At 40.8% G+C, this 26,000-nt stretch overlaps 1 protein-coding gene across 1 annotated transcript; it reads left to right on the top strand.

The window, feature by feature from the left end:
- Positions 1 to 6,356: 6,356 nt before the first annotated feature.
- On the top strand, positions 6,357 to 23,530 carry tlcd4b (TLC domain containing 4b). Its single transcript, XM_033971389.2, has 6 exons — positions 6,357 to 6,508; positions 13,163 to 13,252; positions 18,512 to 18,570; positions 18,894 to 18,988; positions 19,172 to 19,245; positions 19,333 to 23,530. Exons 1-6 carry the CDS (start codon positions 6,363 to 6,365, stop codon positions 19,673 to 19,675), a joined length of 807 nt encoding a protein of 268 aa, XP_033827280.1. The 5' UTR covers positions 6,357 to 6,362; the 3' UTR covers positions 19,676 to 23,530.
- Positions 23,531 to 26,000: the final 2,470 nt, after the last annotated feature.

Below are 26,000 nucleotides of genomic sequence, written 5' to 3'. Positions count from 1 at the left end.
CTGTATTCTTATCTTTTCTTTTGTTCAATCACAGTTGTTTTTCTTGTTCAAAAATCCAATGACAAGCATACATTTGGACTGTGAGTAGGGTTGTCACTCCACAGAGCAGGCCTGTAACTTGGTATAGTGGTGTCACATGTTTGTCTGAATGAAGATAGAATTAATGTCATTATGAGCAAGGCAATAACCTCTGGAAACAACAAGGTGACAAACACTCCACCAGAAAAGTTACTTAGTGCCCCTTTTAACTTATTCAAGATTATGGTGACGGTGAAAAAAAACCAAAAAAAAACACTGAAACTGCACTTCTGAAGTTTCTGATATTCTAATGGTGGCAGACTGGTCATTATACAGTGTTGGCTTTGTTAGACCTCACATCAGCTTTTAATACTGTAGACCACAAAACATTATTGCATCAGAATCTGTGGGGCAGTCATTGACTAATGTTGCTCTTATTTGAGTGACAAATATTTTTCTGTCAATAACATCATGTCTGAAGTGTCACTCTTGTCATGTGGTGTTACGCAAGAGTCAGTTCTGTGGCCTATTCTTTTGCTGATGCACAGCATATATAATATGATCTGTATGTTGATAAGATAGAGTTGTATTGTACTTTTAAAGAAACACAGCAGCGGCTATAAGACATTTTGCAGTGCATCTTTTATATCAAAAATTGGCTTGCTGAATACTTTTAGCAACTTAATGAAACTGTGATTTTGGTGTTGGATGAAAAAAAAAATCCTTTAATTAAGGATCACCTTAGCTCACTGGCTACTCAGTTCAGTCCAGTGCTTGAAATCTGGGAGTACTGTTGGACAAATCGATGTCTTTGTAGAGTCACCACTAAGTGGTAAAAAACTGTTTTTACCAATTACGGAATATCACTAAACTGAAACCAATTTTATCAAATGCTGATCTTGAGATGACTGTCCATTGTTTTATTTCATCTCATTTAGAATTTTGTAATTCTATATTCTATATATATTATAAAAGCAACTCAAGACAATGTTATTTAGACAAGCTTTTCATAAACTGTAATCTATCTTGTATATGTCATTTTATCATTGCACTCTGTTAAGCACTTTGAGATTTTTATCAGTAAAAGGTGCTTTATAAATAAAGTCTTAGTTAATTATACATGTATCTTTATTTTAAATGAGTGATTTTACAAAATTATATTGGCATACTAAGCATATACATATCACGTTATTACAATATAATTTTTATGGATCTATTTAATTATTTATTTATTTGTCTATTTTGAAGTGTAGAAGCGGTTTGGATGAGCAGCGTCTTCACTCCTATAACATTTTGTCCCAGTTGACGATTTAACTTTGGCTTTTACTATGGATCAGACGTGGACGACTGAGGGATTATACAGACACACTGTTAAAATGTTATACAGCCTACTGCAGAAGTTTAGAACACAGGAATGGCTAGAATAAGTCTCTGTAAATGCATTATGGGTTTGGCTAGAATAAGTCTCTGTAAATGCATTATGGGTTTATGAATTGATTGAGATCCTGTAAAACTGCTGGCTGTGTGCACTGAGGACGTACACTATCTTTATGACGGACTAATAATCAGCAGGTTTGCACATCTGGAGGTTATCACATTTTGTCCACAGTGGTCTTTGTTCCCCGTGGGCGTCTCCGTGCAGGGGGCGTGTGCGTGCTGACGTCACCGCTCGGTCCCCACTGTCAACGCCAAAATAAAAACGAGCCAAAACCTTTCTATCTCGCTGGTAACTGAAAACACATGGTATTTGGGCATCTGGGACTAAGAGACGTCGCGTTATCCCCGCCGGGATGAGAGGCTTGCTGGGACGCGGGGTTGTTGTGTGAGCAGTGGGCAAAGGCGTTCGTCTCTTCCCTTCGCGGAGATCCTTCTTGGTTGTGGGGTCTCTCCGCCGCGGCTCTCTCCTTGTAGCCGACTTGCTAGCTAACGTCAACTTGCAAGAAAGTGGAGAAGGCGGCGGCTTAAACGGCAGCTCCTCTGCCTACACAGGCATATGCGACGAAATACTAGGTAAAAATAATTTCGCCTGTACATTTTGTCTGTGTAAATACCCGCATAAGCAAGCGTGTTTGTATTAATGAACGTGCTGTTTATGTAAACGTTCCTTCCCGTTGCAGTCGGGTGTCTGGTGGAGACAGCAGCCCACGTAGCACTCCTCCTCCTGTCAGTCTGGCCACTAACTTTGCTCTTTAAATTCTCTTCCTTCCTTTTCTGTTCAGCTCCAGCCTGAACCAGATTGTGTGAAGTTGTAGACATATGCTATGCATATTAGCTTGTTGGCTAGTCGTTCATAACACCTGTGCTTGTATAATAATGTAGTTGTGCATTGCTGCAGAATAAGCGCTACAGGGATGTTACATAAAGCTTAACCTTTGAACTGTGAGCACAAGTTGCTACACAGCACACCATCCATGAGAATGCAGACCTGAATGCTAATCCGAGGCATCTCAATCAATCTGAAAGGAAAACTACAGTAACCGTGGTCTCCAAAGGCATCTTCTCAGGTGCCTGCAAGAGATCAACGTTATATGCGTCTTGAGAATCTGCTGCTACTGTTGCAATGCGTACACTGGGCAGTGTTGGATTTCCAAGGAAAAAGGAGAAAATTGAACCGCTATTATTTATGTTTGGTCGATATGTCAAAGGGTCATGGTTTGCTGACAGCAGCAGAATTGTCCGGTGGAACAAGGTCAAGCACTGACGGCCGAACCCCTCTCCCGTCCGGCCTGTCATCCGCACTGTGTGTGTGTGTGTGTGTGTGTGTATATATATATGTGTGTATATATGTATATGTGTGTGCGCGCGCATGCTTCCTATAGGCCGCCTGCACAGGGCTGCCAGGTGAAGAATGCCAATGAATTATTCAGGCACATGCTGCATATGATCAGCGTGGCCCTGGATGTGCAGTGTGTTGGGGACAATAAGAAGCTCTTGTAATGGTCATGTTCTGCTCTGCTTCCCCTGTACTTTGTGAAAGCGAAGTTGAACTCAGCTTTGAATAAGGAAAAGAAGTGTACAAGGTAAGGATACTGGATTTTGTCATTTTTCATGTGTTTAATGATATTAAAGAAAACGATGTTTATATTGTGGCCTTTTGAGGACCAGATTGTCATATTATTTTATACTTCTCTATGATGTACTGCACTACTATCTAGCCTGTTATTCAATTCAGTGTATAAAGTCCAAAAAGCACTTATCATAGAGGTTGACTTGTTTTTGTATTCATCCTGTGCAGCTGGAATATTGACAGCTGTCTACCCTTGCACTAATTTGTTTGATATGTAAAATTTAAAGTAAAAGTTGCTTTTAATTGTAAAAATGTAAAGTCCAGTTGTTTTAGACCATGATTATGTGTTGCACTATTATCAGAGAAAGCACTGTCTTGAAAACAACCACATGCTTAATGGTAAGAAACCTGTATTTGTGTCTGCTTCCTCTGTGAAGTATTGCCTCAGCTGCCCCAAGCTAACTTGACAAATGAGAGTCTGGTTTGGTCCATTACTTCAGAAGTGCTTTTTCTGCCTGTGCCTTTGTTTCCTGTTGTTCACACACTGGCCATCGCGGAGTATAAATAGCCTGATGTAGGCTGCAGTGCACATGCTTTAAGTGTCATGTGCTGCGAGGAGCTGGATGTAACCTGTAGCTTTGCCCAGAGTTTCTCAACACTTTAAACACTGTGCCAGGCTCAACCCACAATACTCCTGTTTGTACAATCCTAATCTGGAATAAGTGCCTGTAGATTGTTCCCTGCCTATGGCCTCATGTCAGGTTTATCTGAACACAGAGCTGTGGTTTGTTGCAAAAGCCACTTGTGTCCAAAGCACAAAGAGCACAAGTAATACAGTTTGGCCCAGTTTAGGCTGTATTACACTAAACCAGCTAATTTGTTGTATGGTGCTATTCTACATTGCTGCAGGATTGTGAAAAGGGCTCAAGGAGCATAACACAAGCTTTTCACACATGGATTTAGGGATTATTATTTTGTCAATAATTTATTAATTATGATTAATCCAGTTAGTTGCTGCACCCCTAAATACATGTGATGTTACTTTAGAGTTCATATTCAATTCTTTCAGACATTGATACAACTGTTAAAACCTGTGCTTCAGGAATTTTAATTGTCCCTTTAACTGTTAAAAAAAAAAAAACTGCAGTAAGCAGTACTTGAAAATTCTTGACTTTTGTTTATTCATATAAAAAGGTGAGGTAATCAGCAATAATGAAAATTTCCATAAGAATACCATTGTTACAGGATTGTACCATCATCTGCTCGTCCATCAGTGCAGTGTCCAGTTTGGGCTATGAGTGGCCTCCTCATCCCACCTCACTCCTGCTCCTGACGGGAGTAATCCCCATTCTGCCAGAGTAAGCCTTTGTTTAGTGCTGGCAGGTGCAAATGAGGCTGGCATGTGAAAGCACTTCCCTCACTGCCATGTTTCCTGAAGCTCCAGGATTGAAGGAGAAATCTGTCAATCACCAAAGTACAGCGAAATCATCTGAAGAGGTTTTCACAAAATTACCCTTTAAGCCTATGATTGTTAATTATGGTTTATTTCATATAGACTTTGGCTCTTCAACCCTGGCAGGTTGAGGGGCTAAAGTTTTAAAAGGAGAGTTGATTTATAGGAGAGTAGGCATCTCCTCTAAGGGTTCTAGTCAAGAGAAAGGCCTGGAGAGGATGAGAGGCGATTGGTTGAGAATCACAAAAGTAGACTCTATGATAGGTTAACAGAGACTGACAGGTGACAAGAGGATGGCACAGTGTAGAAAATGCACTCTTCCTTATTGATTATTTTACTCTTCAGCTTTGTGTGACACTAGAAATTGTTCCCAACACATAATAATGTCTGTTTAGAAAAGCATGTTGTTGATCCTTTGAGAACATATTTTTGCTCTATGTTTGTTTACGGCAGGAGTGGAGCATTGCAGTAGTCTCTAAACATACAGCAGATTGGATTACAGGGTGAGTGCTAACAGTCATCACCAGAGCAGCTCTGTTGACCCCAGTGAGATACTCACATGTGTCAGATGACTGTCTCCTCAGAGCTCGTGACACATCCACAAAATCCCATTGAGCGCAGAGGAATTAGTGACTCCTCATGGTTGTTGAGATGATGACTCTGATATGTTTGAGTTGGAATTATGTGACGTCATTTTATATCATGTTCTTTCACTGTAGCTGTATTAACGAGTAATAATGGGTCATGGATTGTGACATGTCTGTCTCTGTAGCTTCAAAATTGTTGAACTTTTGTTGGAATAGAATTGATATTCTGATTCGCATTAATTCATTTGTTATATTGTTTGTTCACATTTAAACATATGCCAATTTGGATAAACAAATTGTCTGCTGAAAATAAACCTATTAACCACCCAACATGTTTTGTACTTCACATAAACATTTGTACTGTAGAGCCTTTCAGTGCTACAAGAAAGATTCTAAAGCCAGGGCATTGCATTTTAAATGTATCAGTTACTATATTTATTGAAAGCATTATGGAATTGATTTGAGTTAATTTGAGTGATGCCATTACCTGTCATCTTGTAAGTAATTGTTCTTTCTGAGCTGGATGCTAAATTGTCTTTTTGAAGCCCAGCTTTGAAATGGTGGCAGCTGTCTACAGTCCAACACTGTGGGTCTGGAGTTGAACCCGTTGCTTTAACTTGACAATCCTCTTTACTTCCCTCACTCAGCCTTTGTTTTCTTCTCATGGATTTGGCTGTGTCCTAAACAAGTGGCTGTAATCCCCGTTTTACTAAACATGCATAATAATGCACTTCTTTCATTCAGCGGGTCAATGCCTTTGACGTACTGTACTCACATGGAAACACATACAGAGAGTTACTGTGGGGCTGCCCCTTTAGGCTCCTGTCTTATTCTCACCAGGGCACTGCTTTTTCACTTCGCCAGTCCCTCAACTTGTAGTAACTCAGTACTGTAAAACATATTTTAAAAACCTTTTATTTTTATATTGTCTTTACAGTGTGTTACTCTCTCTTCACAGCCTCCTCTCACTATGAAATTATGTTGTAATAATCATTCCCATTTTTCTCTCTTCCTGCCACTTGTGTGTCGTCCCTGCTTTAGGCTGAGTCACCCTCTTGTACAAATCTCCTGGACCGTCCTCCTGTCCAAAGCTTTATTGTCATTCACTGCAGACAGCCTTCATTCTGTCCACTCTTCCTCCTTCCTTTTCTGTCTTTCCGTGTCTGTGCCTTCTGGATTCCTCCCACCCGGCCGCTGTTACTGAATGATTGACAGCCATCGATTGAACCTGTCCATGTGTGTCCCCCTTCTTCCCCGCCCCCCTCCTGCCCCTCCCCCTCCAATCCGCAGGTGAGTGATGGACACGAGAGAGTTGACGGTGGTGGTGGGCAGCTTCGTGGGGTTCCAGCTCCTCTGCTCGGTGGTCAGCCCACTCCTCTCCACCACGATCTCCCCAGGATATGCTCAGCTGCCCTCCCACAAGCACATCGAGTGGAACTCCCGGTGGGTGATGCACACACTATTAGATTCAGGACCTGCAAATTCACATAGGGCTGGCATGGTGGCTTATTGTAAAGGTTTATTCCTAAAAAAATATGTTGCTATTATTCCCTCAAACATGTACTTTTGTAGCTGTTTGTTAAATTAAATAAGGGCTACAACAAAGTATGTTGTATTAAAGTCATTAGTTTAATTGGAGAACACTCATTGTTTGTCTAGATAGACTAAAGTCCCAGTCTTACCCCTCCCAGTCTACACAGGTGAGTGCTTTTGATCCATAAAAGGTTGTTGGCATTGCAACATAAATAATTGCTGAAAGCCTTATTAGAGTTTGACTTGGTAAATTATTGCTATTTATGGACTGGTATCTAAAGTGTTTTTCACTATATGTTTTCATTGGCTATGCCATTTTAACAGCTTTTAGACATTTATTTATCCATTTAATTTGCAGGGATATTTAAGAACAACAATTTGTCACACCATATTGGTTATGAAAACCATTGTCTAAATCCATACTTTTTTTAAGCTTTTGAAAAGAATGTTAATGCTGCATGCTGAGTTTTCAATTTGTGCCCTATAAATTGCTCCTTTGTGCTCAGTGTTTACCTGCCAGTGGATGTTCTGACACTTGAATAAAGTGTGTTTAATTTCACTTACATCAGCAATAAAAGCTCCCCGCCATCTCGGCCCAGAAGCAGCCTCAAGCCTGTTTCAAAGCATGACCCTGTTGTTCTGCAATTAACTACTGCTAAATGCATCATTATAAAGCCATCATAATGCTTCAAGTAGTGTTCATTCAACAATGTGGCACTGTCTGGGGGGTATTTGCTGTCCTTCAAAACTCTATTGAACATGCTGTATAATAGAATACCCTCAGTTATAGGCCTTGAACTACATCAAAGTTACAGCATCACAAACACTCCCCTGGGTGTTCAGACATTTTTTCTCTTTACAATAACTCAACAGATGATTTATCAGTTTATATTATAAATAATGTTTGCGATTATGTAGCAGAATCTCTCTTCTTTTGTTTAACACAATCCTATACACTCATCTGCGTTGAGACTAGTCTCTGCGATCAAATGACCCAACGTAAAAAAAAATCAAAGCAGAAAAAATATTTTTTTCAAAAGTTAAGTCTGCGGAACATTTTTTTACTCTTGGTATACACTTCCCAGAAATAACAAAATGCACCATAGAAAAAAAGGCTGCTTCACTTCCCATCCTGAAAATAAGTGAATCCTCCCGCAGATCTGATGGGACATGCTCTTTGTCCAAAACAAAGCCTTGCAGAGGTGTGACATTCTAATGAGCTCCACAGTTTGGGAGAGTCATCACCTCTGAGATGGAGCCCGAGGCAAACTCTTCTTCATTTTGTGTTAGTGCAGCTGTGATCGCATCTCCAAACTTCCAGCACAAACTTCCAGGGTCCAAGTTCACAGGGCACTGACCTCAGTTATGAAAGATGTTTTCCTAACTTTACAAATTGGCTTTAGCTGTATTCACATTCTTCTCCGTTCAGATGGCCTTGGTTCAACTTGTCTGTTCATATTTTCATTATACAGGCTATTGAACAGAATATTTAAAACCAAGTCAAAGGCCAGGTGCGGATGGTTCACTCCAAAGTGGGTTAGCGTTGCATAACATCCAAAACTCTTCTCTGTGTTAGAATCTTATGCAAGACAAAAAGAAAAAGTTGTTCATAGTATCTCTGCATATAACACTGTCACATCACGCTACCAGTTTAAACTTTCTCTCCTGATTTTGAAATTTGGATCTCTACAAGTTCATGTGAGTGCATTCATTTTGAACTATATAATATAAAAGGTGACTCAGTGTTTGTGTGAAGTTTCATAATGAAGCTGTTACCTAGGTATTGAAAATACACTTGAAATAATAGTATTAATAATAATTTGTCAGTTGATTCGCCCTAAGCATCACATAAAATTGTACAAACTTTTTGTCTTAATTGGTGCTCTACAGTCTTTTTAATAGGCTGAAATTTGATAAAAGTTTAACTTACTTAAAAAAAATAAAAACAAAAAACAAAAAGAATAAAAAAAAACACCCAAACCTAATGAATCAGCTGACAGTTGGCTCTCCTTAAATGTCAAAATATATTTTAATTATTCACAGTGTACTCTATGTGACAGTAAAAAGTTTTACATTGAATTATTTATATAAAACTACAGTGGGTAAAAAGTTGTAGCATCTAATTGGTACATACGCTTTATTTGGCTCTGTTTTACATGTTGAGTCATTCAGTATCAAAAATCCTAGTATATGAGTTACAAGATGAACTGCAGAATATAAAGAAATGTTCAAATCAAATATAACTTCAACTGCTAACAATTGTAATGCTGATTTATTCTTGAATACATTGAAAACATTGGACATGATGTTACTTTTATTTGGTGTTTTGGTTCCAAAACAATTATCCAATCATACAGCAAAATGAGCCTCATTTGAGTTTCTCGTTTGGGTTGCCTGTTTCAGTGTTGAAAGCCAGTTGGTTTAAACCTAAAATGACTCTCTGATCTGAATCTTTACCTAAACCCCAGCACCTGCAACCGATCATTAATCATTACCACTGCTGCTGCCCGATCTGCAGGTTAAGGCACTGGCAACCCAGGTACAGTTGTGTTTGTAGCACCTTTTCAAGAGTGCAAGCTACATACGGTTCCTTTTAATCACAGAATAGGCTAAATATTCAATTATAGTCACATTGATTCAAGCTCATGTATCCACAGTCAGTCCCTTTACAATCTGCTCCAGGCATTTAAACCATCTTTCTTTGGTAAAAAACAAAGTTGGAATGATATTATTTACAGAGCCAAGAACGGATCAAAGAACAGCTGCAGTGCTGGCAACATATTTTCCCTGAGCAGAAATATTGACACTGTTTCACACAACTTCCTCCTCCTTCAGCTCAATCCCTACAGCTCATTCCCTTCATAGACATTTACAGTGCCTCCATTCAGGCAGCATTGGCAAGTATGGTTCAAACAGGCTGTGCAAATTGTCCCATTAAAAAATTGGCACAATTTTCATTTGGGCATGAGCAAAATATAAATCTTTGGCAATATTACATTTGGATATATTCTGGATTAACAATAAGGGCTTTAAAGGTACACTATGTAACTTTTCAAGAGGGGAATATGCCATTGCTTTTTTGCCTAGAATGTTTAACAGTATGGCATTAAATGGGTCTGTCTTATCTTGTTGTTTTTAAATTCTAAATAATACTTTAAAAACACGTCCCTGCGCCTCCGGGTCGGGGACAGCTCTCACTGTTGTCAGCCTACGGGCCAAACAGCAGTGCGGAGTACCCGGCCTTCTTGGAGTCCCTGGGAGGGGTACTAGACAGTGCACCAACTGGGGACTCCGTTGTTCTCCTGGGGGACTTCAATGCGGGTAATGACAGTGACACTTGGAGGGGCGTGATTGGGAAGAACGGCCTCTCTGATCTGAACCCGAGTGATGTTTTGTTATTGGACTTCTGTGCTAGTCACAGTTTGTCCATAACAAACACCATGTTCGAGCACAAGGGTGTCCATCGGTGCACGTGGCACCAGGACACTCTAGGTCAGAGGTCGATGATCGACTTTGTTGTCGTGTCATCTGACCTCCGACCGCATGTCTTGGACACTCGGGTGAAGAGAGGGGCTGAGCTGTCAACTGATCACCACCTGGTGGTGAGTTGGATCTGCTGGCGGAGGAGGAAGCCCGACAGACCTGGCAGGCCCAAGCGCATCGTGAGGGTCTGCTGGGAACGTCTGGCGGAGCCCTCTGTCAGAGGGGTCTTCAACTCACACCTCCGGGAGAGCTTCTCCTTGATCCCGGGGGAGGCTGGGGACATGGACTCTGAGTGGGCCATGTTCTCCACCTCTATTGTCGATGCGGCTGCTCGCAGTTGTGGTCGTAAGGTCTGCGGTGCTTGTCGCGGCGGCAATCCCCGAAGAGGGATGCCGTCAAGCTGAAGGAGTCCTATCGAGCCTTGTTGGCTCGTGGGACTCCTGAGGCAGTTGATTAATTCCTGGCGGGCCAAGCGTGCCGCGGCTCGTGCAGTCACAGAGGCAAAAACTCGGGGTTGGGAGGAGTTCGGGGAGGCCATGGAGGAGGGCTATCAGACGGCCTCAAAGAAATTCTGGCAAACCGTCCGACGCCTCAGGAGGGGGAAGCAGTGCTTCACCAACACTGTTTACAGTGCGGGTGGAGAGCCGCTGACCTCGACTGGGGATGTTGTCGGGCGGTGGAAGGAATAATTTGAGGATCTCCTCAATCCCACTGTCACGTCTTCCGAGGAGGAAGCAGAAACTGGGGACCCGGAGGCGGACTCGTCCATCACCCTGGCTGAAGTCACTGAGGTGGTTGACAAGCTCCTCAGTGGCAAGGCTCCGGGAGTGGATGAGATCCGTCCTGAGTACCTCAAGTCTCTGGATGTTGTGGGGCTGTCTTGGCTGACACGTCTCTTCAACATCGCATGGCGGTCGGGGATAGTACCTGTGGAATGGCAGACCGGGGTGGTGGTCCCTCTGTATAAGAAGAGGGACTGGAGGGTGTGTTCCAATTACAGGGGAATCACACTCCTCAGCCTTCCCGGTAAGGTCTATTCCAGGGTACTGGAGAGGAGAATCCGACCGATAGTCGAACCTCGGATTCAGGAGGAGCATTGTGGCTTTCGTCCTGGTCGCGGAACACTGAACCAGCTCTATACTCTCCATCTGGTCCTTGAGGGGTCATGGGAGTTTGCCTAACCAGTCCACATGTGTTTTGTGGATCTGGAGAAGGCATTCGGAAAAAGGTGGTTTGCCCTCTCCGGGTGGGTGGTGAGTCTCTGCCCCAAGTGGAGGAGTTCAAGTATCTCGGGGTCTTGTTCACAAGTGAGGGAATGATGGAGCGTGAGATTGATAGGCGGATCGGTGCAGCGTCTGCAGTGATGCGGTCACTGTATCGGTCCGTTGTGGTAAAGAAGGAGCTGAGCCCAAAGGCAAAGCTCTCAATTTACCGGTCAATCTATGTTCCTACCCTCACCTATGGTCATGAGCTCTGGGTAATGACCGAAAGGACAAGGTCACGGATACAAGCGGCTGAAATGGGTTTCTTCCGCAGGGTGGCCGGGCGCACCCTTAGGGATAGGGTGATGAGCTCGGTCACACGGGAGGGGCTCGGAGTAGAGCCGCTGCTCCTACACGTTGAGAGGAACCAGTTGAGGTGGCTCGGGCATCTGCTCAGGATGCCTCCTGGACGCCTCCCTAGTGAGGTGTTCTGGGCATGTCCCACCGGGAGGAGGCCCCGGGGAAGACCCAGGACACACTGGAGGGACTATGTCTCTCGGCTGGCCTGGGAACGCCTTGGGGTCCCATCGGAGGAGCTGGAGGATGTGTCCGGGGTGAGGGAAGTCTGGGAGTCCCTGCTTGGACTGCTCCCCCCCATGACCCGGCCCCGGAGAAGCGGAAGAAAATGGATGGATGGACTTTAAAAACATGTACTCCTAATTTCCCATGGTGATCGGGGTTGCTTTTCCGCAAATCTGACCTGTAACTTGTCCATCTTTTTGAAGACAAACAATTGACAAGTTTAATGCCATACTGAGGTAGTGGACCCTCCACCAAAAAAGTCACAGTGTACCTTTTAAGAGGTATCTATCTTGTTCCAGTGCAGGGGAATGGTTCCAGACAGTGGTTTGAATTTTCACAAATCATATCTGGAGAATTGCAGAACTTTGTGCTAAAGTTTTAGTGACTTTCTAACCCAAAAATCCAACCAAGTTACTCATTGATTTTATCTGGGCTTCCAATGTGAAAGGGGGCAGTGCGACCAAGGTGCTGTAGTGGTTATGTACTCTTGGACTCCACTGACAGGAGGCAACTGTGACTGTGTGCCACCTCTGATAAGGAATATGTGCAGTGGTCACTCGATAAAGCGCTCCAAAAGGTCAGGGGTGACGCTGCACCAGACAAGATAAAGTGCAGTGACACTCACATGGATGGAGGAGAGAAAACAGACACTGATGTGTATTATCTATGTACTAGTTTAGTTTAAAAAAAACAGAAATGGGCAACTTGAATATATAGTAAAATTATCCCTCCAATCCTTATCTCACAATTTGATGAATAATTGCATTTGGACGTCTCCAGACTTCACATCAAAGACAACTTCTTTGGTCTTTAACAGATTTCTAATTGTTTGGGATGGATTAAACAAAAGCTAATTACTATTTATTTAGGTCTGCACATTGTCTATAGAAAAAAAGTCTAAAATATATTTGGTGTGATTGTCAAAGTTGTTCTGTTGTGCGTGTGTGTTATGTGTTATGTTAATGCTTCTTGATGTGTTAAAACGTGCACTGTGATCCTGATTTGAAAACATAAAATTGCTACTATAATGGACAGATTTTTTTTTTCATTTGTGCAGAAATGAAACCTCTTGAGTCACCTTTTTTTTGTACAATCCATTGCATTAGCATCTCTAACCAGACAATTAGGGTTAGCGATGTACATCAAGAAGAAAAATGCACCTCTATTATTCTTGACGCACCTGATAAAATTAGCCAAGAATTTGCACTGTGAACTTTCTGAACTCATAAATAAAGTGGCTCTTTAAAACAGCGTATTCATTTTTTTTTTTGCCTTTCTGTCTCTTGTTGTCTTCTAGGATGGTGTCCACTGTCCACGCCCTGATTGTAGGCTTCTTTTGTTTATACATCCTGTGGTTTGACGATGTAGTCAACGCCAACCCTGTCTGGTAGGCAAAACTCAACAGCTTTGTAGTGGCATTCTGAGGAGATTCTGTCTAACCTATACTATAATTAAATCCAGTATACACAGACATGCATTACTATACTTCCTATATTTCAGTTTTCTTACTGTTGGTTAACGTGGGAGTGAGTGGTGGTGTGGTCTGACACTTGCTATGTACTGGCAATTAGGCAGGGTATAAGCAGCCTCACAATCAAAACAGATGGGACAGGCTCCAACCACCCACAATTCGTAAGAGGGAGGAAGGCAGAGGATTCAATGAATTTGCCTCTGTATACGCAACAGTGAAGAACAATAGCACACTTACAAATACAGTATGTACCCACTAACAAATATTTGTTAAGCTATTGTCAGCGGAAACATTAGGGCTGTAGTCATTAGTCAACTAAAAGCGGAGTGTGGCAAAACAATGATATCTCTATGTATTTGACCCAAACTGCACGAACATGCAAAAATGTGCAAAAAAAGAACTAGGTAACGATGTATTTAAAGACTTGTGACTGATGAGTCAACCAAAAAAATACTTCAGCTAACTCACTCACCAACGTCTCCTTTCTGCTGTTGTCCCATATAAATCACTCCTACAGCCCTAAGTAATAGATGGATATAGCCTCATAATCTCTCTCAATGCTGTATTTAAGATTGCCTATTTAAATAGAATAAGATGTGAACCAGGTCAGCAAAATCCTTGAAGTAAATGAAGAAGAGAAATGTCTTCCTGCAACATTGTATTTTGTTTGTAAGAAAATTAAAAAGGAATATATAAGAAGGCAAAGAAGTGTACTGTGATGGTACTAGCGTGAGGCAGTGCTGAGGATGGATAGGTCCCCAGGGAGTAGTAGATTCACTAGATTTAGACTTTGATTATTGTCTTACTGTCTACACCCCATTTCCTCTGCTGACACTGGAATTTCTCACCAAATCCATTCAAACAGACAGATCTCGCCTTATTTCTAATGTCATTCATCCAAACGTCACACCGTTCATCTTCTCTGCCTAAAATCCCAGAATCCACCTCCACAAGATTTCTTTTCATAAGTGCCCCCCTCATGTGCGAAACAACCCCCCATTTTGTGGAACCTCATGCGACCCCTTCGTCTGGCTTGTGTGTGTGTGTGTGTGTGTGTGTGGGAGTGTGTGTGTGTGTGTGGAACCTCATGCGACCCCTTCGTCTGGCTTGTGTGTGTGTGTGGTGGAATCCGTTCAGCACATCTCCCTTAGTGGTATTGTGTGGCTCCAGTCTCCACAGCTGAAGAGAATGTGGGGGATGGGGGAGGCACATTCAAGATGCTCCTTCTGCGTGTGTACGTGTGACCAGTCGGCATGTGTGGCTGTGTTCTGAGGATCTCTGCAGCACACAGACTTGTCACACATACGTACACATGAGCTGCACTTAAAATTGCCATTTCAATTCATGGAGATACGCCACTTGCTTGTCTCCATAGAGATATGATTACTTTGCTTGGAATAATTCACAGTATTGAATTAAACTATCTCTATGGAGACAAGCAGTTGATGCCAATAGACCAAATTATTGGTCAGATATATGGGAAAAAAATGCGATACCAGCACAGCCATTTCAGTGGAGAGAAAACTAGTTCCTCCAGTGAATTACAGGTTTATCCATTTGCTTGCGTATCCTGTAAAGAATATTTGAAACTAAAGCTTAGCACTATTCAACATTTAATCATTTACAGTGTGAGAAAGAGTGGCAATTTAATTCCATCCTATTCACCCAGAAGTTGCCATTGTCATTCAGGTTGAATTATTTTGCATGGGACTGCCAGTCTTGATAGCACATACACACATTTTTAAGCCTCCCAGAGAATTGGTACGTTGTTGACTTGTTGGGTGCACGTGAACATTGAACATTTTGCACAAATCAACCTGCTATATTATATTTTAGCACCAAAACTTTTCCGAAATTCTCCAATGAAATGAATGGGATTCCTACTTAACCGGAAGTGCCACCACAAAGAAAGCACAGTTTAGTCGCATTTACACCACAAGTGGGCAGGGTGAAATAAGGTCAACAGATAGTTGTTACCACATAATTTAAGAGAGAAAACAGCTTATGAAAAGTCAAAAATCTTTGTTCCAACTTTTCTGATAAAATTTAGAATGGCAAACCGATCTTAGTATAAATGGACATGACACCCTATGGGCTCTACGTCCCTCTCCAGAGTCCAGGTGTTCTCTGAGCTCATTCGCTTCCCTGCCTTTTATCTCTGCTCTTTCCCTGCACTCCCCTGAGGACCAGCGGAACAATCTCCCTTTAAGACTCTGCTCTAGCGATCAATTCTCTTAGCCCTCCTATTTCTCAACCTCACCGGTAAAATGTTACCTTGTTGCAACAGGAAGTTCTAATTCCCCATCAGTCTGATTGTATTAGGACATGGTTAAGAGGTCGTGGACACTGCTGTTTGGCATTGGCATTGTTGATGGGTTTTGAAGCACATGGTTTGGCTGCCAACTCAGTCATAATCCATGCAGATGGGCATAGCCACTCGCCGCTGTCTTGGGTGCATTTGATTGGCTTATCTGGACCTTAACTTGAACACGCAGAAGGAAAGTGAAGGGGAGGGGGGTTGGGGTCGTCTGAGGAGAGCAGGGGGTAGTATTGAGTTCATTCCAGTTTAGTCCCAGATTTTCATTCCTTCGCCTCAGAATTGGAGTGGTTTCAAAGGTCTTTGTCAGTCGAGCTACTGGCCCAGTAAAATCGCCCATTAGACTTTCACACACAAACTTGGCCTTGTGTTGGTATGTTTAGTTAATACATTTAATAGCACACAGCCTTGCTGTTAACAGTTTTAAAGAGGCCCTGTTTATCTTAAAATGTGGGCAAAGTTTAGCTTTGTGTTGCCGTTATTTATGATTGATTCATTACACATTTTCTGTAGTTGTTTAGTATATAATATTTAATGTTGCATTATCTAACAAGGGGTGGGTGATTTTGACAGTTTTGATATTGTTGCAGCCTTTTTGCATAATTTATTTTAAAATAAAGTTATTTATACCACATATTGTAACTGAAACACTTTTCAAAGTGCTACCTTATTTGATGATATCTCCCACCTCGAAGTCGAACCTTCTGCAGTGCACTGAACAGTTGTACATCTAGCACATCTCTACTATAGACTTTGTTCGACCTCTGTGTAAAAAGAGCCTTTATATTTCATCCATGGCCAACTTCCTGTCAGTTAGGCTTCTATTGAGAGAAACTGTTATCGTTCCTCTACATTAAACTCAAGCTGGGTCCCTCTAATTGGATTATTGGGAAGGTTCTGCCAGCAGCCTCCAGACTCTTGGACTATCACTCCATCACTGGGCTATCTGAGCTGGGATTTGCTCCCTGCTTTTCTTTAAGTACAAGGTAAACTGATCCCTCTGATCTGTTAACAGTGTGTGTTGGGAGGCCAGAGAACACATCTCGTATAATAAATTCATATATTTTTCACTTTTTGTTATCATGACATTTAGCACCTCTTGTTACATAAAATTTGTATCATCACAGCAATGTATGTAACAGCCAACTAGAACTATAATTCACAATGATTTACAATGATCGAGTTGCTACATGACATGCGATAATTAAATCACAATAAACACGTGGGCTTTTTGCCCTGTAACAAAGTGTCCTTTTGCCTCCTTTGCATGCATTTTTTTTCCTGTATGTTTACAATCTCCCTCTCCAGAGCTCAGAGATCAAAATTCCCTCCTGATTCCTTTATGTCACACTGGTCATTCTCCATGAAGTTCCTCATCTCTCTTTTTTTTTTTTTTTTAAGTCAAATTGTCTTCACCAAAATTGTTCTGATCTTCTGCAATTTCAAAAGTTGTTTTTAGCTCACACCAACCACTTTTGATTTCAGTATTTAGCCAAATACAAGCTAAGCACCAGCTTCTGTTTTTATAATTACAAGTCATAGATGAACCAAAAAATACCAAGGCATTGGTTAAAATTTCAAAATGGTATATAAAAGATAAAGCATTTCCTTACCCGTCGGTTATCTGCTCCTCTGATATGCTGATTGTTCGTAGAGGGCTGATTTGTGTCGACTGTTAATCGATAAAACAGCCAATGGGATATTTCTTTATTTGCATGTTCACAAGCATGTGATGAGACAAGACATGATTCTTCTTGTTCTATAGAAAATTCTCTAATGACAAATTTAAGGAATAGAGTACAAGACATAAAATATTGGAAGCGTTAGTGACTAGATCCATTTCTGTATAACAAGCACATTATTCAAGCTAATTGGGTGAAACTATATTTTCATTGCTCACTAACATGTCAAAAGAGCTTCACCATTTAACATAGGTATTATGTTTTTATAGTGAGGGCCTTTAATTTATGCTAATATTTTCAAAGGGAGATAATGCAAACCTATGTACGCCAACTAAGCATGTGTGTCAAGTTTGTTTATATAGTAAGGTGCATGCAGGCTAACTGTTACATAAAACGCCCTACCAGCCAATCACCATTTGACCCACGCCACTGATACAGGGATCTGGTGTCTAGTGAGGCACCGACCTGGGTTGCTATTTCTAACACGACATGGCCAGAGCAGGTGACGTGTACAGAACCAGCTAGAACCAACTCTGTGTTGTCTGTGTTTAAACTAGCCTATACCAGAGGTTTAAGACATGGAAACGTTTTAGCCCTGGCCTGTGGGGCAATTCATTTACTCCCAAATGTATCTCTAACATATATGGGTGGGTACTTTTTTGGGTACCAGCACTTGAACCATACATGTTTTTTGGTACCAGCACCTGAACAACAGTACATTTTGGTACCTATTTCCATATCAATAATTATAGAATGATTAAAACAGGACTACTGCTGTGGTACAGCACCAGCCCTACTAGCATTCTGATCATATTTTATTTCATTTAGTATTGAGTTAGCCTCTCTACTAAATTCATGTATCATCAGGCTGGCTGATTTCAAAAGTTAACGTAACAAACTACAAATGTGACTTTGTTTAGCACTAGTGATTTGATATTATAGTTTCAGGATTTGGCCTGTCAAACATGTGATTTTTATTTTATTTTGAATGGATTATAATATTCAACAATACGAGTATTTTTTGAGCAGCAATAAACAGAGAATAGACCACCTTCATTAACCTTTCAGTGTAATCCATGAGCAACATTTTCCATCATTGGGCACTGTTTAGTTATAGTATGAGATGATGAGTTTGATGAATTCATTATAACCCAGAGCTCTGTGCTTCCTCCACAGGGGTGACCCCAGCCTCGTCAAGTTAAATGTAGCCATAACATGTGGTTACCTTCTTTACGGTAAGCCCCTAGTCTGATCATTAGCAGCAGTGTGGATGTGTTGTGCAGAGAGAGTGTGTTATGGTTTTAACCTAACTGGTGCAACTACCCCTCAGTCTACAAAGGGGCAGTTTGTGATGCAATGTACAGTGTTACAAACTGCTACCCTCTAACTACCCTCTGTACACTGCATTTTAAACTGCCCCTCTGTATGACGTGTTACAAACTGCCCCTCTGTACACTCCATCAGTGCCATCTCTGTGTGCTGTGTTACTAACTGTACCCTGTGTTACAAACTGCTTTGTTGTTTGGTCTGCCCTCACCGACCTCTGCTCCATTTTCAGACCTTGTGCTGCTGGCCTGTAACTGGAGCACTATGGGAGACAGTTTTTTCGTCTGCCACCACTTGGCAGCGCTCTATGCATATGGATATGTGCTGGTAAATCTTATTTATTATAGGAAATCTATAGTTTTAAACCAATTATGAGAGTTTGAAAACAGAAAGTCAGACTTCTTGGGTGATTCAAAAATAACGAGAAATAGGATTACATACACTAGTATGCAACTTATCCTATAACCCAAGGAAAAACAACTCCCAAACATAAGTTTGTTTGTTTTCCAGACACGTGGTGTGCTTCCGTACTTTGCAAACTTTCGTCTTATTTCAGAGCTTTCCACCCCATTTGTAAACCAAAGGTATGTTTATTACATATTACACGTGTTGGACTTTTCTTTTTTCATTTGATAAAAGTTTGTATTGATGAAACTTGTTGTCTGATGCAGGTGGTTCTTTGAGGCATTAAAATACCCACGCTCACATCGTATGGTGGTACTAAACGGATTGGCCATGGCTGTCGTGTTCTTCTTGGTGCGTATAGCAGTCATGCCTTCATATTGGGCCAGTGTCTTTGCCACTTTTGGCACTCCGGAGTTTGAGCGTCTCGGTTTGGGTGCCCAGGTGGCATGGATCATCTCCTGTATCGCCCTGGACATCCTAAACACCATCTGGATGTACAAAATCACACGGGGAGCTTACAAAGTGCTCATGGGCACAAGAGGGAGGAAGGGGAAGGACGCAGCCGAGTGTTTGGACAAAAAAGACCACATCAATAACCACACAGACTGAGACGCCACAGGGCAAATGTAGTGTCAAGCAGAACTCGATAAACGTCCTTCAGTCTTCTGACAGTAAGTGGCGTAGTGGGCTGGGACTCCTCAGGGTGCTCCCCAACAGGAGGCTGTTCTCCACTCCCTCTGGCACCAGCTGTAGAGGTCTCAGAGGTCGAACTGTTCCACTAAGTGGTATGGTACACTGTCACATGATGTACAGTATATGAAATTAGAAATCAGGCTTTGTTGCAAACAGCTTCATCAAAACCTGGTTTAAAACACATTTCATGCTTTAAATATTGTTCATGGTTGGAATCCTACTATATAACTCAGGTGTTTTGCCAAATCAAAGTAGCTGCTAATAAGATTGAAAGATTTGCTTGAATCTTTCCAGAGCTTTTTCGCATTGATTTTTCACAGAATCAAACATACTTCAGTGTCTTCAAAATGACTCCCAAATGTGTTTTGAAAAAAAGTCTGCGCATAAGGTTCACTTGTTTTAAGTGCTTAAATTTGGTTTACTGGTATACCAGTAGTATTTATACATTATTATTATTATTATTACTATCATTATTATTATTTTAAACCTTTTTTTTAAATTATTTTCATCGTTGGATCTGGATACACAAACAAAAATGTAGCTGTACAAAAGTATAACAATACAAAACATTTCTGCACTACTGGGTGGGCAGGGCAATATTCATTATATTCAGTGTCTGTTATGTTTATTATTATTGTGGCCTTGCATTCCAAATAAAGCTGCAGCAATATGTAAATATTTCACATTTCAAACCACTTTGGTTTGTTGAATGAGATCTGCAGATGTACTGTACCATTTGGTGGAAATGGGTTATATAAGAGCTTAAAGCACACTTTTTCTGGCTATGTCAATCTCTCTCCCCTCATCAGTCCTGTCCACCATAAACTTCAGCCAAAGTCCAATCCTCTGAAGTGCCTGCGGACGACAGGAAAGCAATAACCCCCAGCGCCGCACCTCTCCTTCTGCCCAGCCAACACCTGTCAGTGCACAGCCCTGCACAGTCTGGATCTATAGTAATCACTAGTTATCTATAGGGCTCCTGTCTCCCACACTTGACACGTGGCTAACTGTAGACAGAACAACACCACAATGCCTCACCTGCTGGTGCCTCGTCCCTCAACAGAATGGCGCTGCCTCGATCACCAGCCCTCTGGACTCTTTGTAAAACTGTACATCTTTTATGAGCAGACTATATGCATGTCAAAATAGAAGCATGAAGCTGTCATATTAACACGTCGGACCATGTTGCCTTTTCAGTGTTCTTCATTTGCTACGCCCTTCATAACATGTTTTGGTTAGTTGTGAAACAGCCTCAAAATTGACACCAATGCTCTCACATCTCATTTCAATCGCATTTTGCCTTGAATTTGTCTTATGTTCTACCTCTCTCATTGACAAAGACTCTTAGCGGTACGTACTATTGTGGTGGTTCAGAAGGTTTACCAGTTCATCTCTACAGTTGATGCCAGCAAATGCAAAGAAAAAGCGCTACCACTTAAAGCACAAAGCTCCCTCGTACCCCCAGCTGTGTTTCTCCTGTTGCGCCAAATCTCACTGAAATGAAAAAAGGATTCCTACACAGTATGGGGGGAAAGTTTGGAATATGATTTCCAGTTCAGCTAAAGTTTAAAAAAGAAATGGGGCTGAAAATGTTTCCAAAATATTCTCCGTAAACCCCATGACACTTTGGATTTAAGTGCAATTGTCATAACAAGTCACACTGTGCTACTGGAATTGAGTGCTGTTGCCCTTAAACAGTGAGGTGGCTTGACTAGCAGGGAAAAGTAAATACGACATGCAACAAAACAACAAAAACAAGTTTTATTATTCAGTACAACTGTAGCAGTCTCAACTTTAATGTGTTGCTGGTAAATTCTATTTATGCAATATCTGGATACAGGTCAGGTGCATTTTCATGATCTCAGTCTAATGCACTTCTTTTACTAGTATATTGAAACGTATGCTTTGATCTCAATATTGAGATTTGGACTGTTGCCCATATTTGGCTTTGAGTATGTAAGGTTAAAGATTACTGAGCTCATATACATAAGATTATACATTCAACTTTCAGAATGTAGATTCATGCCATGATTGCGCACCCCATTGTACCGCTTAAATTCCTATAGGAGCTCTGCAAATGTTTCTCTGCATTTGTTGGCTGTACAAACCGACTACGGTGCTTCAAACCATCTGGATGAAGTTCATTGTAGCCCATTATAATGTGTACAAATGTAAATCATCTATAGAGCATGGAATGCTATATTTTTGTGGCACCTTATTAAAAGTAATGGCAGTAATCTGCTGACACAACGCCTTTTCAGACGCTTGTTTGGCCCTGTATGCATGTTCTTCTCTTCATTCCCTGCATGCTGGAGTATACTGTACCTTTCTGCATGTCGATCATTTGCACCAGTCTGTATTTTGTAGAGAACAATCGCTACTCTTTTTCCAGACAGAGATTTCAAACCAGTTCTTTAATCTTTTCTATAATGCTTGCATGTTTACTCTTTATGCTGCAGCCTGTCCTGATCTGAGAATGTGGACATTCACTGTGGAACCCTAAAGCACACTCCCCACGGAGCAATATTACAGTATGTGAGCTCCTGTAATTCTGTCTGTCACCACAGAGGGGCGCTGCAGGATCTGTGCCTTTTACAAACCCTGGCTGTGAATGATGCAGTTGAGTCATAATTGCATGAACTTTATATATCTCCTGTCCTTAAGTCTGATTTGTTGTTCCACTGGAGCACTATTGTATGACTAACTCTAGTGTTGACCTAAATGTTCAAAGTAATTTATACTTTGATATTACAGAAAGTACAGGTAAACTAGTGGTGTCATAAGATATTTTCCACATGTTAATGTTCTTCCCATTTTATAGCAACAACTTTAATCACTCGTACGTTGGATGTCATACCAGTTTACCTTGTACAGTAGTGCCCCGGTGGAAAATACCCATAATATGTATTCTAATGTGTATAGAGTTTTTATAATCTGCCTGCACAATGAATAATCCGGCCAAGTATTATTAGAATCCAAAGCTGAAGCCTGGACTATTTCTGAATATGTTGAACTTTACGTTGCATTACCGCATCCAAAATCCTAATCTATTTTTGCAATCTGTAGATATTTACACACAGGGAGGCTCATATCTCACTTCTATCTCCGTGGCCTCCTCCTTTCCAAACTGTGAATAGTTGTAGAATCAAACTGGATGCTGCTGATGACTGCGGCTCCCGTGCACAAAGACTAGCATCATAATAATTCTATTGTGACGAGGACTGGTACTGCAGGGTTTTTTATTCTTATGTATTTTAACCTCTATTCGAATTGATTAAATGAACAAAAGTATATGCTTGAATAAAAAGGCTGCTGCTATTAAAGGCTGTCTTGTGTTCCAGTGTACGGAGAACACTTTGAGAAAGACTTTGATGATTATCTGAAAAACGGTACGTCCAAGTTTGAACAAGTACAGCTGGTATTAATATATTGCTGTATCTATGTCTGTATCTATATTTTGTTGTCTCAATGTACACAACATTGATTTTTGTAATAATATTGTACCAATAACTGTAAGACTGCAACAGTTATGCTAATCAAATGGATTGTCTTATGTTCCTATTTTATTTTGACTTTTAAAGCAATGCAATTTTTGATTATTTTGATCCATACTTGGGGAATTTTAATGTGAAACAGGCTACACTACTTCCAGGCCCAGATGAATGGTCGGAATGAAATCTACAATGACCACTACTAATGATGATGGTAGATCTGTAGTGCTGAAAATGTACTTGAAAGTTTTGCTCTTCAATAAAGTTGAAGATAATTTAAGATGTTTGAACATGTGTTTGGTTCTTTTTGTTTTTTTATTTCTTAGACACGTTGGTAAACCTTTTGATAAAACCTTTTGACCTTTTGGCAAAACATTGTCAGATTTTAACATTGTCAGATCTTCACCTTGTTGCTAACAACATCTTAAAGAATGAAGAATAGTATGACTTTGGCACAGGTGTGTAGCACCAAATTCTGGGCCCTAGGTAAAAATCATCTTGTGGAGCGCACAATACATATTGTCTTGTGAAAAATGTATGCAACAGAGTTTGTGGGGGGACCCCTCCCTACACTGGGCCCTGGGTAAACCATACCCTTTGTTTCTATTGCCTAGCTTGGAATTTTCACAGTATGACATTAAACTTATCTATGTTTAATGTACGGTGTACATTTGGGGTATCCAAAATCATCCAGGACACCAAGTCAAGTTACAGATCTGGGAAGAGAAATGGTACCGTAATAATCCATGTTTTACAATTTTATTTTTAGCAATAAATCACCTGTGGTTGAAAAGATGCAAGTTCTAGGCAGCAAAGCAAAGCCACCCTCAAGCCCCAACATCTCCAAAGAGCCAAGTAGGTGGCAGACTTTCCACCAGAAAAGTTACACTGCCTGGCCAAAAAAAAAGTCACATCTAGATTTAACTAAGCAAATAGGTACAAGCTGAACTGAGATGGTAAATTGGCCAGCATGCATAGGCCCACTGATCCACCTGGGGGCGCTCAAACACTTGATTGGAAGCTCTTGACTTTTGCTCTAGGCTGACCATGGGAAGTAATTAAGCCAGTTAGGTCCCTGAGTCAAATGTAATCAACATGTTTACAACCTGCTTCAAAGCCCTGAGCTAGTCTGTAGAACTAATTTGACTTCTTTTGATATTTTTCTTCAAAGAAGCTTTATCATTTTTGAGTGGTTAAAAGTGAAAAAACATCTTCATATATATAGAGAGAAAACCTCCAGCCTAGTCCACCATGGCATGTTAACTACTTATAAAAAGCACCAGCAGATGGTACTAGTCCTGTATCTGCTGACAAGTGAAAGTGAAATCAGAATGAAACCTGCAAAAAACAAAGCTAAGGATGCAATATTTCCTACTGATTAATGGATGTAAATTGAGCATAAGTTTGACTAAAAGAAAACAAATGACCTCCACTGAGAATGACGAGTGTGATTTAGGGAGAAGCAGGTCCTTTGGGCTTTGGAGGACATCACTTAAGGCACAATAAATGGACAGAGGCGAGGACTTGAAAGTCATGATTTGGACTCGAGACTCAGCTTGAGTCACTATTTGATTATTTGAGACTTGACTTGATAAGAAATGGATAAGATTTGGGGACTTGAGACCAATCTTGAGGACTTCAGGAACAGGCCTCCTCCTGGTGCCCAGAGTCAGGACTAAACATGGGGAATCAGCGTTTCAGTTTTAAGCAACTAAAACCTGGAACAATCTTTCTGAAGATGTGAGACAGGCCTCTACTTTGACACTGTTTAAATCCAGGCTCTGTACTCTTCTGTTTTAATGCTAATTTTATGAAGATTATTTGTGATTATTTATGTTTTGATTTGTGTGATTTTAATGTCCTTCTTATTCTGTAAAGCACTTTGAATTACTCTGTGTATGAACTGTGCTATACAAATAAATTTGTTTTGCCTTGCCTTGCCTTGTCTTAAAGGAACAAACTGGAACATATCCCTCCCTCCCATAGACTGTATAAAGATATATACAGTCTATGCTCCCCACTGATGTATTTGTTACTAAGGATGTTAGAGTAAATGAAATACTGTGATATTGCTTGTCGATGCGTATCGACAAATGTCTCATAATAAGGGGACTGTCATAATAATTGGAATATAAAATTCATAATTACTGTCATAATCCAAAGAATTAAGATTTGAAAGTGGTTACGTCATGGTCTATGTAGTTCCCTCTAACATCTTTTATAAAAGCAAAAAGTAATATATCTACAAATCTGTAAGTCTACAAAATATTCCAATAAATATCATACTGAGATTTGGATATTGTTACATTCCTATTTGTTACGATGACTTTTAGGTAGTACAATTTGGTTTGAAAAACATATAAATTGCAAAAATGCAAATTGTATTTGGTAGTTTGGTTTTAAAGACTTGAAATTGCTTGAAGCTCAAAGCAGAGGACTTGGACTCGACTTGGACTTGTGGGCCACTGACTCAAGACTTGACTTAAACCTGAGACCAAAGAGTGAGACTTACTTGACACTTTCAAAACAATGTTGTTGTTGTTTTGTTTTTTTTCATTTGCATTATCCAGGCCCCTTAATAGGTTTGAGTCTGGAATGGTATCTTCCTGGAGTAAATGTATGTCCAAATTGATCTTTTTTATGACTATACAAGAAATGTGAGAAGTTAAGTGCTCTGACTAACATACATTGTATGCATATATTAGGCTTTCATATAGGCTCAAAGAAATATAAAAGATTGTACAATCAAA

Source organism: Periophthalmus magnuspinnatus, chromosome 8 (genome assembly GCF_009829125.3).
Source record: "Periophthalmus magnuspinnatus isolate fPerMag1 chromosome 8, fPerMag1.2.pri, whole genome shotgun sequence".
Lineage (NCBI taxonomy): Eukaryota > Metazoa > Chordata > Actinopteri > Gobiiformes > Gobiidae > Periophthalmus > Periophthalmus magnuspinnatus.
The sequence above is the reverse complement of the archived record's forward strand: the minus strand, read 5'-3'. Positions and strand labels throughout refer to the sequence as shown.